Raw genomic sequence first — 21,634 nt, forward strand, 5'->3', positions numbered from 1 at the left:
CACACACACACTTAGTCGCAAGTTAATTTCAATACTGGGCAAGTCTTGATTACATGTCTCAATTTCTTACTGATTCACAGGTATGACCAAATCAGTTTTCAAACTTGGCGAGTCTAATTGTGGCCCCTTGACAACAATGGAACCTTCACAGCGGTTTGCTTCTTGATCATTCGTTGGTTGGAAATGTGAGACATAGAATAAAAATCAGAGATATGCGACAAATTCAGTCAATTTTGGAGAAATTCGCGCCACAAACTGGCTGAGACGGCTGTAAAGCGACTCAAAATTGCTCAAAACCCATTAATGAGACCTCCCATGACACCCGGGAAAATCAATTTATCGTTTCGGATCGCTGTGCGAGCACCCCGTGAAACTGGTTTAAAATAAATCAACTAGCAAAAGTTATCCTAGTCTTCGCCAAGACGTGTCAGACTTGAAATTATACTTGCCCAGTACTCAAAGACCAAATAGATCTTGTATTTAGACTTGACTCTTACTGATATAGACTTGAATTTCGGTCCAGGAGACCTAGAGCATAAAGGTTGGCTGGCTGTTAGTTAATTGCCCCCATCTTTTCAAACAACACGTTTCAGTGATAAGAAAATTTTGGATTTCAGAAATTGTTGTATATTAGATTAAACAAGAATTGTTTCAATCTTTTGGAAACTTTTTGGAACAATTCTCATTAATGTTAATATTTTTTGAGTTGTTGAGCAATATTCCCAGGTCGAGATGTGCGCTCAACTTAAGTGCGCTTGATGATAAAACTCAAGTGCGCTTGAACGGCCCTGCAATTTCGAGCGCACAATGGACGGGCGTGCACTCGAAATGGTCTGGACCAGGGCGATTTCGAGCGCACACCTCGAACTGGGTTGTTATGCGTAGTCTAGGCCCTCAAAATCAAATGTTCAAACTGATCTTTTGATAAAAATGGAGATTATAGGTAACAGAGTTTCTTTATTGTTCATATCAAATCTGCCGTTGAAGATGAAAACAGCTTTTTAAAACACTCATTTCATTATAAATCTAATTGGTTCTGTTTTTATCTACATCCTAAAGACTACAACCTAAGAAATTTGAGTATTTTTCCCGGGTAATTCAAATCGGCTATCAAAATGACTCGGTTCCCCCAAACTGAAATGCCGTGAGGTGCTGTCAAGTCTGGATCCTCAAATTCAAGAACTTCTTCTTTTTCTGATCTCAGATTTATAACGGAGCCATAATTTCTAGAATTTGGAGGAGCAACCCGTTCGGCAGTGTAAATAAATCCCGGGTTGAAATTGAGGGCAAATTCAGCACCGCTTCGTTTGATTACGTCTACTTCAATGCCAAATAAGTTCGCATTTATACTGTAAACGCATATTCTGTTGTTTTCACGATCTGCAACGTATAAAATCCTATTTGTTGCGTCGGTCGCTAAATCGTGAGGTACGCGCAAATCTGATCCCCCGCAACCTTTAATCGAAGTTCTATAATTTCGATTCTTGTCAAAAACTGCAACTCGAGCATTGCAGTAGCCATCCGAAACGAATATTTGACCAGTTACAGGATCTATTTTGGCATTTGTGGGTTTGCAAAAATGGTGTGGCTCATCGCCTTGAATTGGAATCCCGTATGTTCCCAGAGTAAATTCTTCGACACCCGTTTTGATGTTAATTGCGCTCACCTAAAAAATTTAACATCGATAAGTTTCTCCTTAGTTCATCTCTCGAGGAAAGAATGAAGGAAATGAGGATTAATTGGATGATATAATTACTTAAAAATTAATATAGATGGCTCCCTAATTCTACGGGTTGACCCAACTTAGTTGGAGCCATATCCAAGCGTTCAAGCAATTTTTGGCTACGTGGTGCCATATATAGTTGCTGGATGTTTTTATCAACCTCGCGTGAATCACTTACATTACAGAGCCCCCCTTATTTGATAAAATTAACCAGCGATTAAGAGTTCTAAGAGTTTGTAGATATAATAGAGTTTATAGATAAAATGGATACCGGAATTTATAGATTGAATTGCAACAATATCAAAGATCATAACTACTTGGACTGACAAGTTCGAACCATAATAGTTTTTGTTCATATATATGGTTGCTAAGAAATGAGAACATTGAACTTGCCCAGTTCGTTTTTATACTGCTGGTCCGTACTATAGATACTTAAACGCCGGAGTTACTTGCTGGACCACATGTATAACTTGAGAGTTTAACCCCTAGTTCTACTCTTGGTGTATAGTTAATTGTTGAAGAAAGTTAAATGCAAATATGAATTAATAGGTTTATAAATAGCATGAACTGTGAACCGAGCGTGAAGGGTTCGATTTACTCTAATGACTAACTAAGGTTAATATAGCACAAGCTGAAGTATTATGACTTCAAATCTTTATTCAGGTTAGCTGTCAGAAATAATCTATTCGTAAAAAGTTTCAAAGCTATAGATCAACGGAGTAATAATCAATGTTTCTTCGCCTTTCTGATTACGCAGTAAGGGATTAGAGATTCTGGTTTCAATAATCATTTCAAAGTAAATAATAATTTCATTCAGCTTAAAATCTTCATGAATTCAAAAACTTTGCATTGAAATTCAGAATAACATAAGTTAGACTTAATAAGAAAAATTATTATAAAAAGAAATTGTTTGGAGGTAATTATCCAAGCAAAATCAATATGTTTGAGAGTTTGTGTTAATAACAATTGGCAAGATGGATACAATTAGCCGTATATGGCGGTTGAAGGAGATCAGAACTCTTAATCATTTGAAGGAGATCAGAACTCTTAATCATAAGTCGTTTTTACAAAATTTGCATAACGTTTTTAATTTAACGTTTGGAATAATGATAATGACTACCATACAAAACATATGGCGAGTGAAAGAGATAAAGTTTTCTAAATATCAACCGGGATGGAAATCGTGGTGTCACGAAAAACAAAATTTGCAATTTTGTAATGGCAAAAATTAATCTATATAGGTGAACGGTCAAAATTCTAATGTAGTGAGATAAGAAATGCATTCAGCATGGATGAGTTTAAATACAAGTCGTATTCTTTAACCTGGTGGTTGGTCTAGTGGAAACAAACTACACCTTTATTACCGTTACTGCCTGTAGAAAAAGAATAATTTCTTTCTATTCGAATGTCCTGTGGATTGAAGTTGGAGAACAAAACTTGTTTCCAACTAGGAACGCTTTTGAAGGTGTAATAGATTGTGATTGAAGAAAATTATTCTATATAGGTGAACGGTCAAAATTCTAAGGTAGTGAGATGAGAAATGCATTCCGCATGGATGAGTTTAAATACAAGTCAAATTCTTTAACCTGGTGGTTGGTCTAGTGGAAACAAACTACACCTTTATTACCGTTACTGCCTGTAGAAAAAGAATAATTTCTTTCAATTCGAATGTCCTGTGGATTGAAGTTGGAGAACAAAACTTGTTTCCAACTAGGAACGCTTTTGAAGGTGTAATAGATTGTGATTGAAGAAAATTATTCTATAACGGTGAACGGTCAAAATTCTAAGGTAGTGAGATGAGAAATGCATTCAGCATGGATGAGTTTAAATACAAGTCGTATTCTTTAACCTGGTGGTTGGTCTAGTGGAAACAAAATACACCTTCATTACCGTTACTGCCTGTAGAAATAGAATAATTTCTTTCAATTCCAATGTCCTGTGGACTGAAGTTGGAGAACAAAACTTGTTTCCAACTAGGAACGCTTTTGAAGGTGTAATAGATTGTGATTGAAAGAAAATTATTCTATATAGGTGAACGGTCAAAATTCTAAGGTAGTGAGATGAGAAATGCATTCCGCATGGATGAGTTTAAATACAAGTCAAATTCTTTAACCTGGTGGTTGGTCTAGTGGAAACAAACTACACCTTTATTACCGTTACTGCCTGTAGAAAAAGAATAATTTCTTTCAATTCGAATGTCCTGTGGATTGAAGTTGGAGAACAAAACTTGTTTCCAACTAGGAACGCTTTTGAAGGTGTAATAGATTGTGATTGAAGAAAATTATTCTATAACGGTGAACGGTCAAAATTCTAAGGTAGTGAGATGAGAAATGCATTCAGCATGGATGAGTTTAAATACAAGTCGTAATCTTTAACCTGGTGGTTGGTCTAGTGGAAACAAAATACACCTTCATTACCGTTACTGCCTGTAGAAATAGAATAATTTCTTTCAATTCCAATGTCCTGTGGACTGAAGTTGGAGAACAAAACTTGTTTCCAACTAGGAACGCTTTCGAAGGTGTAAGTTGGTGATTGAAGAAAATGAGCAAGCCCACAAGTTTCCATATATTTAAGATTAACAGATAGATCAGACATCTAGTCGAGATGCAAAGAATAACAAAATTGTGAATAATGAAATTAATAACTATTGTATCTCCTGAGGGTTCAAATGAAATAAAAATACAGATTTGTTTCACAGTTTATGTCAGGGATAGTTTCTGATGACGCAAATAGTGAATCAACTAAATTCGTATTTCGAGGATAAGAGTTTTGAAATTTTAAGACAACAAGTAAGTCAAAGGAACAACTTTCTTCACCGACGGCGAAGAAGAAGGAATCAAGAATATACTGAGCATTAACAACTACAAGTTTATTTGTTCTATGCACTGAGTCCTCAACGTGATGAGCGGAGGGTGTGCAGTTGATGCCTCAGATTTAATACCTGCAGTTGAATTCGGTGATTCGTTGCTCTAGTTATTGAGAGCGTTGTCTTTCTGATAGAACATTTTGTTGTACTTAATAAGTAAATGTACCAAGCTGAGGAACAATTTTAGCTGTAAAATTATCAAACGGGAATTTTATTGTTAGTCCATTCAATTTATGCTTAGTAAGTAGATAATACTTTTTTAGTGTGAACTAACCAAATTGGTTGAATCTATTGATGTTGGTTGCAACTGGTAGATGAAAACTAATTATTTGGATGTCCACTAAGGCCGGGGTTTTTTGCTTAAATTTCAACGTCATGTTCTTTTGCAGGCGGGATTGATGGGGGTAGTTGTGTAGTTTGCAGATTTCAAAGATTATTATTTGATTGAGGGGTTGTAGTGTTTGAGTATGAGTTTGGGCGTCTAACTGTTTTGAGTATAGTATTGCTTGTCCTGGTTATATTTACTTCTAGATAATGTAATCACTGTTGCTGGGCCAGAACTGACCTGTACTTTCTTGATTTTGTATGGCTGCAACCTTGAATAATGAAACAAAAGTTGTAGAGAGAGAGAGAGAGAGAGAGAGAGAGAGAGAGAGAGAGTCAAATGAGTTAAGGGTAGTACTGAAGATGTTAGTCGATTGAGTTGTTTTTACTCCGGATTGTGGTTTAGAAGTTGTGTAGTGTAAGTTAACTAGGCCAACCACTTGAAGGTTCCTTCTGAACGACTGGTGTCAGTTTGTTAGGGAAAGAAAACAGTTCCCAATAATCAAGTATTATCTACCCTTATTCAAATCCACGTGTATTTTTTTGAGGGTACTTCGCAATTAGTCGCCTTATTTTTTAATATTCTAAATTGAGCCATTGCTAATAATGAAGTCAGTTTTCTTATGTATGCATCCTATTGTTTGAGGACAAGATAGAGGAATTATTCCTATAATGATTTCAATGATTGAGCTCGTTGCTAAGAATTTAAATTTCTTGTTTTCTATTCTCCTCGTGAAGAGGAGCTTGAACGATTCGTCCTCTAAGTATTATAAGTATAGTATTTGCAGATATTCGAAATTGTATGACCAGTCTTCACAAGGTTGATTTAAAAGTAAATCATTGAGTCTCTAAGAATAGCGAGTTGAAATTATTTCTAATAGCATGTAGAGCTTGGGATTGCTAAAATGTCAGTACTTTTCAGGAGCTTTGCCTAGTTTCAGCAAATTTCCAATTTCTTCATCACACAGCCATTGACTTGTTCCTCACAAGAATAAAGTCTATCAAAAATCGCATTTTTTTGCAAATTCTGTAACCTCAGCTATTAAAAGTAGTGTATCTGTATGAGAATCTTTAGGATTTGTTGGAAAGCTTTTGGATCGATAATTTTGTTAAATTTGTAATTACAAAATAATCTTAAGCTGATTCTAACTGTTCATATAAAGAATAATTAAAATTTCCTTCTACAAGATCTAACCAATCTTGGTCATCATTATAATCACTTATTTCAGTTATTCCCACTATTTCTGATTAATATTGGCTACCACGATCACTAGATATCTCTGACGTTATTTTCTACTCTATTGATTTGAATACTTTAGCGAAAACAATCAGACAAAATGTGTATAGCACAAAGGTGTTTATTTATGTAGTCTGGTGCAACTTAGTTACCACTACTTGATACTTAACAAAACGATCAGGCATTTTTTTGTGTCGTGACCAAAGAAATAGGATTGGTCTATGGTCAAAATAGACATAGATTGGAAAAGAGTTCATGACATTAAATTCCTATGTTTGTAGAGCATATATTATTCCGCATAGTTCTCTATGTTGGGGGACACACTTCAATCAGTTTTATCAAAGACTCATGAATCTGTTGAAATCATAAGTGTGCTATCAGGAAAATCTGGTATAAGAACACAAAGAGTAGTAAATTGAGGGAAATGCGATTGAATTATCGTAACAATCTTTTCTTAAGGTCTGTGAACATCTTTTCGTGTTTTGGTATCCACTTGAATAGTACAATATCCTTACTCAGGTAAGAGGGTTTTTCACGAAAAAGCTTGAAACATAGGTATGATAGATACCCATCAATCCTTAACTTAAAAATTGTTTTTGATCATTAAAGCGCAAAGCAATAGGAGATAATCTGACTTTAGATATAACATGACAGAGTCTCAGGGCTCCTTGAAGGTTTGCTTTTCTAGGCAATGAGCGATACTCTCTTACTATTGTAAACATCCATGCGTGTAATAAAGTATCATCTATGTAAGTGATTGCTTATTTACGTTTGTTAAGGTGGTTGAACGCAAATCGAATCAGTTTCTGAAGTTTGAGACCATAAATATTACCATAAAAAATTAGTTTGAGAACGAAAACCTACTTGATAGGTGTATTGTCTATCTAAAAGAAAAACTTATAGGTTATCCTCAGTTTTCTAGACTTGATTGTAAGCAGATGATAAATCACTACTTTTGAAAAAAATTCCAATTATTCTAGTCATTAAGATGTTGAGTGGTTCAAGTGGCCAACTAGAGTTACTTGAATCTGTTACTTGTATCCGTTGGTTTCTTCAAATGTTTAGCTTGAGTGATCAGATTACATACCAATTTTTTATCTTGTCCATAAAAGATTATTTTGCTAGTCTTGCTGTTCATACTTTAATAGTCCTTCAATGAAGGAATTCATTTAGATACGATGTTTCAAAAACCCCTTTCTCAATTCTGAATAAGTTGATACTGTAGGCTCTATAGGCATGGATTACTCATATATAGATTGCATATGAAACTCTAGGTAACGAATACAAGTACCATGTCAAATCGGCTTTCCCTAATATGCAGCAATTGATATAATCTTGGCTGTCATATAGTATTTCATTTGTAAACTCAGCACAATTTTTGATGTAACTTTTTAGAAGTTTATCAGATATCACACAGCATATCCTATGACTACTCTGTTTAATTGCATTGGATGACTGTTCATTCTCCGTAAACAATGGTAAAAACTCTTCAGATTTTGGCAAAGAATGTTCAGAAAGACTTATTCACATTTTGAAGCTTATCATGCACCATGAAATAACATTGTGGGGGAAACAATGTTGCTGGTAGGCTTTTGTTTCTGCAAGTGGGTACTTTTCTGTTGTAGAAAAAATGACCGCTCAAAGCTTTACTTGTGGGACTGTATATTTACCGTCGGTTCGAAACAAGATTTCCACTTTGTAGATGCAAGTTTTGTCCAGGGTTTACCATAGCGAGGGCAAGGTATGTAGGGTGATTGATGATAGTTCTAGTTGATCCTGGGTCAACCATGAATTCTACTTTTAAACCACTGTTGTTTTTGCGTCTCCGGTGGCAAACTGATGCAAGTGGAGAGAAACTCTTGATTTAGTACTACTTACTTTAAATCGGAGACTTTAATAGTTTAATGGACGGAAACCAGTTATGGCACTTACGTAATCATCGTGTCCTTCAACGAAACTTAATTGTCTCAATTGTTGTTAGGCCTTGATTCTCTTGTTGAAGATTGTTATCTCTAAATGGTTTATAGAAGCTAGCTCCTTGTTGATTTTCTTGTGGTTGTATTTGTTCATAATTTGGCTCATAATTTCTATGTATTGTGTTGAGGGACTGTTTGTTCTCTTGGTTGAGTGAATCTACTGCCGTAATTTCCGAAAGATGTGCTTTGTTGTGGTTGATAATTTGGCTTATTTTAAGTAGGAGTAATCACCTCTTGGTTGACAGTTCTAGGTTCTAGAACCATTATATCACGTGTTGCTTGGATTATTCTTTTTAGAATTATTAGAGAATGTCATATTTTGTCTTCTTGGTTCAACTGATTTTTTGTCAATTTATTAACACTATCATCTATTTGTTTCTTTGTTCACCTACAGATTGAATGACCATTTACAACAATCATCACAAAATCCCTTACTATTAGGTCGGCCTGTCTTTGTCTTTTGGTAATAATTGCGTTCACTTCATTGCCTTCGAAAGCCTGAAAGCTTTAGTAAGAACGTTGATTTTGTTCTTAATTAACTTAAGTTTATTCAACCCTGAAGATCTGGTAAGCTCAGTGGCTATAGCAAAAGTACGAGCGTTTGTAATTATGCAATCATTAATTTTTTTCCAATCTTTACTGAGGTCTTCAATTAACTTTTGGTAAGCCTTACGCTGTAAACGATGAGGATTTAGTCCTCTTATAGCAAGGTCGAAGCACTTGACTGCTTTGCCTTTGCTGGATTTCCATTCTGAAACCATTATAGTGCTGTCTCAGATAAGAATGAGCCGAATAGTGACTAACGTTTTTCATACAATTTGTGCGGCGGCCGCTATAGGATTAGTTCCTAATAAAAAAGAGTTCTATTCACTACAGTTCCAAGTAAATGGTATCCTGATTTGGATCGTCGCAAGAGAAAGACACAATTGAAAGGTTGCAATGTATTATGCAGGTTGCAGGTGGGGGAGTGGGAGCAGGAGTAGCCTTGGCACAAGAGCTAGTTGAAATTAGAATAGAAAAAATTAGAAATATTTATAAGATGTTAAGCTTAAACTGATATAAACTGTGAGAGAAAATGAGAAGCTTATAAATAAGTCAGAAGAGTTTAAGCTAAATAAAATAAATAATAAAAGATGAGCTTATGTTAATAAGATTAGGTCAAATAGCATCAAATAATAACCGAGCATAAGGGGGTAGATTTATTCCAATGAGCCAGCTGAACAAGGTTTAAATAGTACAAGTAAAATCATTATGAAAAACTTTTTTGACTTAGGTATAGACTAATAGATAATAGATAATTAGTTATAAATTTTTAGCAAAAGGGAACGATACGGGAGTAAGTTTTAAATCTGAAGTTTTTGAGGACCAACAAGCGTTATTAGTTTAGCAATCGACAGTGGTTTCAAAGTTATTGTTATTCTCAAGATTGCGTGATATTAGCACTTCATGGTGTTCTCAGTTCAAGTTTGTGATCTTAACATTCAAAAATACTCAGTAAATTGTTCGCATGATACAATGCACTTGGTCGAAAATGGACTCTGTGAAAAACAATTACTTGGCAATAAACACATCAAACAAATCTTTCTCAGTGATATTGCTTCCTATGAACGAACACGACTGAATCTTTGCTTTGAAAGACACTATTGTTTCTTCTGTTGGAATACTTTGTTCAAGATATGTTGCAGATGTTAGTTTCATTTTTTCGTTTCGGTTAAACTGTTCCGTTTTCTTCTAATAAAAATTGTTCAAAATGCAAGGTATTGCTCGATTTGTTGGTTGTAGCAAATCCTTATACCTCAGTTGTGATATGCCCAAAGTTCAACCAATTGGTGACTTTCGTTTTTAGCTGTGATTATTTTTTTAGCTCGGAAGCTCCCCAATGAGTGTAGCTATAATTCTGTTGCCTCGGTTTGTGTTTTGTCGTACGATGCTCATTTTTCTTTTTTTTTTCGCCGTAAAAATGAAAGACGAGACTTTTATTGACTTCTTGATGAAGCTTTTCAGTTGCAGTTGTGTGCATGGCATCATTTTCTATGCTCCCTAGAAGTGAGGTTTATTTTGAATGCGTGGTTTCGGTTTTCATCTGGTTCCAGAAAACCATCTTATCGGCAATAAATGGTTCTTCGAATTCATTAAACCTACCATAAATAGTTTTCGGAAAACATTCGACCAAATTTGGTTCTTGGATAACAAATGCCTGACCATGAACGGTTCTTAGTTTTTCAAAGGCGTGGATTTTTTGGCAGAGTGAATATCGCACCGCCGATTAAACGAACGAACGAATGTCCTTGAGAACCATGTTACCGGCCATAAATGTTTCTCAGAAACGATAAACCCTACCAAAAATGGTTTTTGTAAACCATTTATATGTCTGACCATCAACGGTTCTTATTACTCAAAAAATTGGCTTTTGCTGGCTTTGTTCATAACGTGCCACCAATTAAAGACTGAAACCTAAATTGTTCTTGAGAACCATCTTACCGGCCATAAATGGTTCCTAGAAACTATAAACCCAACAATAAATGGTTCTTGGAAACCATATATAATACAGTAAATGGTTCTTGTAAACCATAAGAAAGACCATAAATGAAATTATTGGTTCCATCTGTTTGCCACTCGTTTCCTATCGATCGTGTATGGACTCCACTAACAAAGCATTTGCAAACCATTAACAAAGCCATTTAAGGTTCTTAGAAACCATACCGCTATGCATCGCAATACTTACTCACATATGACATATTGTTGTCACATACTCACAAGATGAAGGTTCATTTAGGGTCAAATAACCGTGTAATAAAAGCAGATTTCAATTGTGCCCACTCTTAACAATTCTTCGCTGCAATTTCCTCGAGCCCTGATGTGAAATTGTATCATAACCACGCAGTTAATTTAGTTTACAAGTTTCAAAGTTGAAAAAAAAAAACATCTGAAATACTACCTGATGTCTCCCGACGTCTGTGAGGAGGAGTTGGTTTTTATTGACAGGTGATACACTGATTGCATGTGGCAGCAGGAATAGGTCCTTGCCCAGAGACTGGTCGCATTTACCGGTGACCACGGTGCATCTGACAATGGTGTCGACTGCTATCGTTTCAGTGTTCCGTATATAGTTGTTGTGAAAAGTGGCATTTGTGTTTTCTCTGAAATAGTAGCAGCAGTTCGTTCTGAAAAACTCTCCTGGAGGAGAAGCCACGACCAAACACTAGATCTTAATCGTCCCAAAGACCGAAGAATATCCACAAAAATATTTGAAATGTTCGGTGAGCTAGCTTATGAACTTAATATTGCTGCGAAATGGAGTGTTTGTTTTTAAAAAAAAAACGAAAATCATCGATTTGTCAGGTTAACAACGTAGGAAGTGGTGGGTATGCTTGGATTCAAACGTTTGAAATCGCCCGTTTCACAATCTATTCACACGGGTTTCAAACGTATTCTACTCCTTGCTGATATTCTTTCAAATGAATCTGCATATAGACAAAAACTGTTTTTAGTTTTGACAAACTAGGCGAACAAACACGACCAACTAAGAAATTGTTAAACATTGCTCTTTCGGGGACAAGAAATTAAACCACAAAGTCACTGCAGATGCTTGGGTATAATGATTGATTCTCAATTAAATTTTCATGTACAACTCAACAAAGTCCTATGAAATATGGCCACAGCGATTAGATCCATGGTGCTAGGAAAATTGGCCGAAAGGGCGTTCGGTTGTGATAGATTCATATCAAGTCCCACGGGCCGCTGAGGCATGGCCATGGCCCGCGAGGCATGGCCAGATGCGTTAAAATACGGTCCGACCACGGATAGACCTTCGTTACTCTAGTTGATGAAATAACTGCGGTATATTTGTCCGCTTACGAAATAGTGTTTTAAATTGGCCAATCACAGCTTCAGAATAAGTTTAATTGCTCATTTTACTTAAATTGTCGGTTAAATTTTCATTTTTCGGTTGTCCGCTAAACGCCCTGTCGGCCAATACGGCGGCCACCTAGATCCATATACCTTTTACGTTATCAGTTACCTCTGAAAGCACGATTGATACTATTCAAATCCCTAGTTTTTTCTCATTTAACATTCAGAGCTTTATTTTTTTCAGAACTTGAATTTCTCTGCAATGCAGCGAATTAATCGACGAATCAATTGGGGAATTAAAGTTTGCTATATGAGAAAAAAGTTTGAGAGGTCTACAGATCTCTTAGTAAAATCTGACATTTTGCCTGCAGAACTTTCAATAAGCCATGCCATATGAGTGTTTCAAAACTTAGGAATGATATTTCATTATTGAAATCAGACGGCGCCGAGAGTTTTTTCTAAGTGGTATTGTCTTAGTAAGAAAAAACAACAGAAATGAACAGCTAATTCTCCTAAGGTCGAACAGTCGATCATTACAAAAAAGAAGCATCCAAAAATGGAACAAACTTCCGTGTGAAGTCCTGACTATAAGATCACGCCCAAAGTTTAAACGCAGGTTAAAACAGCATCTGCTCTAACAATTCAAACTTGTACCGTTGAAAAGGAACGTTGGCGGCTTCCAAAGTTATTTTTAACTTTAAAAAACGGAACCACTAATTTTGACTTTTAACATTGTAGTAATTTTGTATATATAAGTGTAAGATATATATATGTATATATATATATATATATATATATATATATATGTATATATATATATTATATATTATATATATATATATATATATATATATATAAATATATATATATATATAAAAATATATATATGTATGTATAAATATATATACATATATATATATATATATATATATATATATATATATATTTATAAATCCAGTTAATAAGTGTTTTATATAAGTCGATTGAGGATTTTTTGACAAAATGGTTCTTTCATTAATTTTTTAATATATATAAAAACACTCGCAGTTAAAATTATTTAATCTTCGGCTTGTTGCGCAACTTCATTTGCTGCAACTGAGAGAAAGAAAAATTTACTAACGAAGTTTTGAATTAAAGCTAACGCCTGTTGTTCGTGGCGAGCTCAAGGCAAAAATAAACTATTGTTAATTATGGACATTTCAATTCAAACTTTGCTCGGTTTCAACACTCTTGACATTTGAAAAATTTCGTAATAATTTTAAACTTGTAATATTTAACCCCTGGGTTATATTTTCAATTTACTTGTTTAAACAAAAGAAAAGAATACTAATTGTTCCTCATTGTTTCCGAAAATTTCAATAAAACGAATATTTCCTCGTTCGAAATGGAAGAGAGCAGCTCATTAAATAAATCTCTGAGTTTTGATATGATAATATAAGTTAAATCTCATTTAAATAAACTTCCGGGTTTTGATATGATAATAAATACAAGAACATGAACCATGATAACTACTGAACAGAATTTTGATATGATTAAAAATACAAGAAATTGAACCGTGAAAACTACTGATCAGAGTTTTGATATGATGAAAATACAAGTAAATGAAACGTGAACATAACCGAAGAACATCGGGCGAAATGCTCTCAAACGACCGTCAAGTGGTTGGCTTCACCAGTAGCTAGCCACGGTGCACCGGGGACTAATGATTGGGAGGGGGCAACGGTGGGGTGGGGGGTTCTTCAACCCTCAAGAACCGCCGTTCTCATCTTAAGTAATGGTTAAGTGCCTCTGCTTGAAGTCACTGAGAACTTCTGGCGTTTATCGAGAAACGCTAAGCGGTTCGAGATCTTAAAGTAGAATTTCGAAGTGACTTTTGCAGAGTCATTTAACCATGCTTGAAACACGAAATGCGCACGTTTTAAAATGACGAAAGTCAACAAAATTCAACTTCTGGCTAAGTAGCAACCTCTGGAACTGCAGACTTTCGGCATTTCAAAATGTGCACGTGGGTGTTTTAACTAAACGTCTCCAAAACAGTTTCTGTGAATTGCATACTTGGAGACTAGTCAGCTGAAAAACTTAATGCCCACTGGGCGCTACCTGCTTATCCCTTCAGCAAGAGCATATAAACATGCAGAAAATTGTACGGATCTGTTCCTATTGTGATATAGAAGGTACAACAGAGGACACATTTAAATAAAAATTATTCAAGAGATTTGTGGATGACACGGTGTGAACTGTCAAGGGGAACTCTCTAAATTACCTTGAGTATGCAAATTCTCTTGACAAAAACCTACCATTCATTCTTGAGACACCCAATGTGATGAAGACCTGACATTCTTGCAACAGAACGTAAACGTAACCGACGAAAAAAGTTAAATGTCAATTTTGTCCAAAAATTGACTGATACCGGCATAATACAATTTGGCGTAGCTGTGCACCAATACAACATAAAAAAAAATGTAAATCAGAGGACGCTACATAAGGTTTCAATGCAACAATTGACTGTAAATCCTCTGACGTAAATCATAAGAAAAATCAAAATATCTGGACTGAAATACAGCATCCAACTGAGTGGTCTTCCATTATTGTTAATGAGACACGATCACTTAGTCACGAATGACAAGGTTACACCAAAGCTCCCAAAAAACAACATTTAACACAATAATAAGTCTCAACAAAAATAAGCTTAAACAGAAGTTTGTTTTTCAATACAGAGGAAACATCATTCAAATTTCTGAAAGTAAACTGAAAAAATTGCGTGATATCCAAATCATTTTCAAAACAAATAATTAAGACTCTGCTTGCCCCCCTGAAATCCTCTTTTAATAAAAATATGAAATCAAATATGGTAAATATTTTTTAATGTAATAGTTGTATTTGCTTCTATGTTGGCCAAACCAGCCGAAATTTTATCACTAGAATTCTGGAGCTTGAAAAGAAAATTTCCCCTGTGAGACAAGTGAAAAGTTCCCCCGGTGAAAAGTTCCCCCGGTGAACGTTGTGGTAGCTCGCATATAATTGAATGGTAGAAATGCCGCGTGGTTGAAAAACAGAGGAAAATAGAACCGATCAACATCAAAAAGCTGATACATCAACTAAATATGCGCCATGAGCACCGCGGACGGGAAATGACATCGAATTATAGTTCAAATGCAAACAACTTGACATTTGAAATTCAAAAATCATTCTTGTACATGTTAATTGAAATTTTTGTCAAACCCAACAAATAAAGAGTAATAACAGATAAGAATGATAGTAAAAACTCCTTTTCTTCAATAGAAAACAGTACACCCGGAAATTCAGAAAACTCCCGAATAATGATTGAAATAATTTTTGAGTAAAAATTGTCAATAAACTGTTGTAAATATGAGCTTAACTGCAAAAATTTCATCAGAGTCAAAGACAATTTCATTAACTTTTTATTTCATTTTACTTGACTGCCAAAGCTGACGATGAACGCATACTTCGAAAGCATTCATTTTTTTAACAAGTTAAATTTTAAATGAAATTTTTTTCTCTGAACAATTCCTACATCTAAAAACAAAAAACTACTCTTTTTCGACAATTGAAACATAACTTAGTTTTCATAGCTGACAAAAATTTGCTTTATAGGAAAACGAAAAGCAAAGAAAAAAACAATTTCAATTATGGTTGTGGTAAAATTTCAGAATAAAATGAAAGTTGGCGAGACATCGGAGACTTGAAAGATTTTGGATTGTAATGGTGCTCTACTTTCCTTCTGTAAGATAATTTTACACAGTTTTCCATTACTTTGAGTTTTGAAACAGGAAAAACAGATAAAGCTCTGCGTGGATTAAATTGCAATATAGGTCCTTTTTTCCTAGATATAGCAGAAAATCTGACATTTTTTCGTCAATCTGATTATTTACTTGTCAGTCTTTTTTATTTTTTTTTCAATTTTTGATTGGTTTTAAAAGTTTACTGTAACGAAATTTTGCAAATATTTTTTCAATTAATTCAAAATGTTTGGTGCGTTTGGGCGTTTTAGGGTTTATCCAGCCCAAGGGGGCTGTAAAACCTAATATAGTGTTTTGCAATAGGTTTCTGCATAGTTTTCGGGTATTGGAATGGTTTTCAAGATTTCAAAAAGGAATTTCTGCCACTTTTCCTCGAATTGAGATTTTTCCAATCTCCAAAAAAATACCATATTGCGAACTTATTTATCTTAAGGGGCCAATTTGGCGAACAAACACGACCAAATTTGAAATTATTAAACATTGTTTTTTTCGGGGGGGACAAGAAATTAAACCACAAAGTCTTTCCAGATAATTGGGTATAATGATTGATTCTAAATTAAATTTTCATGTACAACTCAACAATGTCCTATGAAATATGGCCACAGCCATTAGATCCATTTACCTTTTACGTTATCAGTTACCTCTGAAAGCACGATTGATACTATTCAAACCGCAAGTCCTTTCTCATTTAACATTCAGTGCTCTATTTTTTTCAGAACTTGAATTTCTCTTCAATGCAGCTAATTAATCGACAAATCAATTGGGCAATTAAAGTTTGCCATATGAGAAGAAAGTTTGAGTGATCTACAAATCTCTTAGTAAAATCTGACATTTTGCCTGCTGAACTTTTCTTAAGCCAGATGAGTGTTTCAAAACTTAGGAATGATATTTCATTATTGAAGTCAGACGGCACTGAGTGTTTTTTTTTCTAAGTGGTAATGTCTTAGTAAGGAAAAACAACAGAACTGAACAGCTAATTCTCCTAAGGTCGAACAGTCGATCATTAAAAAAAAGAAGCATCCAAAAATGGAACAAACTTCCGTGTGAAGTCCTGACTATAAGATCACGCTCAAAGTTTATACGCAGGTTAAAACAGCATCTGCTCGAACAATTCAAACTTGTACTGTTGGAAAGGAACGTTGGTGGCTTCCAAAGTAATTTTTTTACCTTTAAAAAACGGAACCACTAATTTTGACTTTTAACATTGTAGTAATTTTGTATATATAAGTGTAAGATATATATATATATATATATATATATATATATATATATATATATATATATATATATATATATATATATATATATATATATATATATATATAAATCCAGTTAATAAGTGTTTTATATAAGTCGATTGAGGATTTTTTGACAAAATTATTGACAAAATACCTTTAAAAAACGGAACCACTAATTTTGATTTTCAACATTGTGGTAATTTTGTATACATATTTTTAAACTTGTAATATATATATAAACCCTGTGTTATATTTTCAATTCAATTGTTTTAACAAAAAAAAGTTTACTAACTGTTCCTCATTGTTTCCGAAAATTTCAATAAAATGAATATTTCCTCTTTCGGCATTGAGTCTCAAATAAATCTCTGAGTTTTGATATGATAATAAAAATCGAGAAATTAAATCTCATTTAAATAAACTTCCGGTTTTTGATATGATAATAAATACAAGAACATGAACCGTGATAACTACTGAACAGAATTTTGATATGATTAAAAATACAAGAAATTGAGCCGTGATAACTACTGAACAGAATTTTGATATGATTAAAAATACAAGAAATTGAGCCGTGAAAACTACTGAACAGAGTTTTGATATGATAAAAATACAAGAAATTTTATTACTAGAATTCTGGAGCATGAAAAGAAAATTTCCCCTGTGAGACAACCCATCGATGAATGTTGTGGTGGCTCGCATATCATTGAATAGGAGAAATGCCAGGTGGTTGAAAAACAGATGAATATTGAACCGATCAACTTCAAAAATCTGATACAGCAACTAAATATGCGCCATGAGCACCGCGGACGGGAAATGACGTCGAATTATAGTTCAAATGCAAACATCTTGACATTTTAAATTCAAAAATCATTCTTGTACATGTTAAGTGAAATTTTTGTCAAACCCAACAAATAAAGAGTAACAACAGATAAGAATGATTGTAAAAACTCCTTTTCTTGAATAGAAAACAGTACACCCGGGAATTCAGAAAACTCCCCAATAAAGATTGAAATAGTTTTTGGGTGAAAAATGTTAATAAACTGTTGTAAATATGAGTTTAACTGTAAAAATTTTCAAAAATTCGTCATCGTTTTAATACTTCTCTGAGAATTCAATAGATAGAGTCAAAGACAACTTCATTTACTTTGTAAATCATTTTACTTGACTGCCAAACCTGACGATGAACGCATTGTTCAAAACCATTCATTTTTTTAACAATTTAAATTTTAATTGAAAATTTTTTTTCTCTGAGCAATTCTTACATCTAAAAGCAAAAAACTGCTCTTCTTCGACAATTGAAACATAACTTAGTTTTCATAACTGATAAAAATTTGCTTTATGGGACAATGAAAAGCAAAGAAAAAAAACAATTTCAATTATAGTTCAGAATATAATGAAAGTTGGTGAGACATCGGAGACTTGAAAGATTTTGGATTGTAATGGTGCTCTACTGTCCTTCTGTAAGATAATTTTACACAGTTTTCCATGACTTTGAGGTTTGAAACAGGAAAACAGATAAAGCTCTGCGTGGATTAAATTGCAATATAGGTCCTTTTTTCCTTGATATAGCAGAAAATCTGACAATTTTTTCGTCAATCTGATTATTTATTCGTGATCTTTTTTGTTTTCTTTCAAGTTTTTTTTATTGGCTTTTAAAAGTTTACTGTAACGAAGTTTTGCAATTATTTTTTCAATTATTTTAAAATTTTTGGTGCGTTTGTGCGTTTTAGGGTTTATTCAGCCCAAGGGGGCCGTAAAACCTATTATAGCGTATTGCAATAGGTTTCTGCATAGTTATCGTGTAATGAAATGGTTTTCAAGATTTCAAAAAGGAATTTCTCCTCGAATTGACATTTTTCCATTTTCCAAAAAAAAATTACCATATTCCGAATTTATCTATGTCAAAGGGCCAGTTAGGTTTTCCAAGGCTTGATCATTGATCAAGGTATAATTTCTAGAGAGAAAGTAATGATTTTAAGCTTAGCGAATTGTAACAACATGCAAACAAAATTTACAATTGATTCTTCAAAAACGTATTTTTTTCTTTAACCATCGATTTAGAAAGTTCAATGAAACTGGGTAACTAGAACGATTAAAAAGGCTCTGAACATATTTGCATAGCAGAATTTACAAACATTCTCTAGATATTACGAACTTCAAATTTAGTGTCAATGATTTTGTCATAGTTTTTCTTTAATGGCCAGCAATTTTTTATCTTAACAAACCGTTCTGAATGCTTTTGTGTGGATTAATAGATTGATTTAAACGGCTAAAGTAGGGCCTTCACGATTAAAAAAATGAAAGCATTTCAGCAGTGTTTAAATTTTTTCAGCTTATTTTATTTTTTTATTTTCTCAACTTATGAGGTTTCTGGTCACTTTGGCTGTCATTGTTCAGTTCATCCACTGGTCAAATACAGAAGTTGTATGTTTTTATTCAATTCGTTGGATTGTTTTCCAGGCATTGTCTTGCTATTTTGTGTGTAGTCAGTTTTGACCGACCGATATTTTCGTCGTAAAGAATCGTGAGCTGCATCATTAAAGACATGATGCATGAAGATATTTTTTGAAGTTTGTTGTTTCCGTGATATATCAATGTTAAAATTTTTCTGAATAGAAAAGCATCTTCATTTAATTTTCATCCGATTATTCAGAATTTCATCCCAAATTGTTGTTAACTTTGATAAAAAACTATTATGGATAGTGTTGTTGGTTTTTGCTCTAAGGTTATAGGACAGTTGCTGAATGATTTTTATATTAATTTTTTAATTTAACTATAAAAGAAGTAGAGACCAGAAAACTGCTACCACAATCTTTTTGAAATTCCGATGGGGAGCCAGTGATGCTTCTTCATCTTATAAGAGTAACTTTGTGATTTTATTAAAATTTTTGACCCCTATTACGTTATGCATCCTCGAAATACAGAGCAGGTGCTGTCACAAATTAAATCATCATCTAAACATTTTGCACGTGCATCTGGTGTGGGGGAGGGGGCAAACGGAAAAAATTCTACTTTTGAAATGAAATTTTGCCCGTTATCTTACTTAACCCAATATCTATCCAAAACTAATAATTAAATATCAAAAAGTTTAATTCGCCAAATTGCCTATTTGCAATTAGCTGAAAAAATAGCAGTTCTGTTTGACGCGCATCTACATCAGGGTTTAATTTAGTCTCTACGTGAAACAGTTTTAATCATTAGTTGTCCAAATTGTATTGAGGCTCGATCTTGTTTTCAATTTTTTAACTCTATTTTTTAATGTCAAATAATAACGAGAAAGAATTAAAATCAAGGTTCAATATAGGCAAATCCCATATACATCGCAATGAGCTGCAATGAACCTCTCAAATTAGCTTTGAGTATGATCAAATGGTTATCAATGCTTTGTAAAACTGTTTTTAAAATTTAAAGAAAGTTCTTGTCTTCTGCCTGCGCTTTTTATCCTTTTTGCAGTCTCAAAACTTATGATCAAAAACCAAAAATCTAGTTGGCTTCCTTAATTGGAACAATTAAAGCAATACCTTAAAGTACTTTGATATCTAGTGGCTCTGATAACTTTTGTGTTTGTTTCAAAATATCATGGAATTTCTCAATAATGCATCTCTTATATCATAGTTTGTAACCTGTAGCTCAGTTTCAGCGAACAAAAATCTCCATTTTTCCATTTTTAAATAAGTAACTGCTAATTTTTTTGAATGCAGCAAAGGTTTTCCTCCAAGACATGGTACAGGGGAAGCTATTACAGCTTTAAGACAATAATGATAAACTACCTTAAGAAACGTGAAAATTCTTGTTATATATCGACTTCAACAAAACGGTTGATCAAGTGGTTAATCAAATATTTTAAAATTCCCGGAATTCAGTAAAGATAAGCTTGAGAAACGAGTTGGCAGAAAATCCGCTGAAAAAGTCTCGTGCATCCACAACGTAGGAGTAGACTTTTGCACAAATCTCACTGACGTTAATGAAGTCAAAGCAAGAATCCCAATGGACAAAGACAAGCTTTTTACAGAGCAGGACCTACGTCGCACAGGGCTATGTTTAAGACGTACGTATGAAGTTTATTGAGATACGGTATGCACATTTGTGCTATAATAACCGCAGGCTCGGTTGGAAGTCTATCTAGAATTTTTTCAGATAGAGCGAATCCTGAACCGTGAGGAAAGAGCACCATGGCGATGGTTTAATTTTTGCAACGAATGTCTTCTTGGCCTTTTTAACGCAAGTTTTTAAATAACTTATATTTTTTTAATTTGCCAATATTTGAGGCTACTTTTTGCTTCCTGGCAAAATATCACAATAATGACAGTTCCAAATGACGTTCAAAGAACGTGCAATGGAATTTATTGAATATTCATGGTAAACACATTATTGTTTTGACGGATGGAACAACGTTCGCAAAATTTATTGGAATCTTTTAATCACTGCCTGCGTATCTTGTTCTTTTTGTGTTCTTTTTGCAGTTGTTTAAAACATGCCAGATAATGAAAGATCTCATTGCTTCCATTGGATGTATAAATCATTCAGTTCAAAATTTTCCGAATACAGTTAACGATCAGATGAACCATTTCCAAAATTTAAAACTATTGTTGCAACTCTGTTTTTGTGTCTGATTGGGCAATTATCTAACTTAGTCTCATTTCTTATAAATATTGTCATT

The 21,634-nt window shown here is 33.9% G+C and overlaps 1 protein-coding gene across 1 annotated transcript in view; it reads right to left on the bottom strand.

The window, feature by feature from the left end:
* Positions 1 to 937: 937 nt before the first annotated feature.
* Positions 938 to 21,634, bottom strand: part of LOC142354758 (peptidylglycine alpha-amidating monooxygenase-like) — a 40,427-nt gene continuing 19,730 nt past the window's right edge. The window contains exons 3-4 of the mRNA XM_075407140.1: positions 11,065 to 11,266; positions 938 to 1,666 (exon numbers count right to left, since the gene is read on the bottom strand). Of these exons, the coding sequence (XP_075263255.1) occupies positions 1,061 to 1,666; positions 11,065 to 11,266 (808 nt within the window). The 3' untranslated portion in view covers positions 938 to 1,060. The remainder of the gene's footprint in view (positions 1,667 to 11,064; positions 11,267 to 21,634) is intronic.

This window comes from Convolutriloba macropyga, chromosome 15, assembly GCF_964194025.1.
Source record: "Convolutriloba macropyga chromosome 15, txConMacr16.3, whole genome shotgun sequence".
In the NCBI taxonomy this organism is placed as follows: domain Eukaryota; kingdom Metazoa; phylum Xenacoelomorpha; order Acoela; family Convolutidae; genus Convolutriloba; species Convolutriloba macropyga.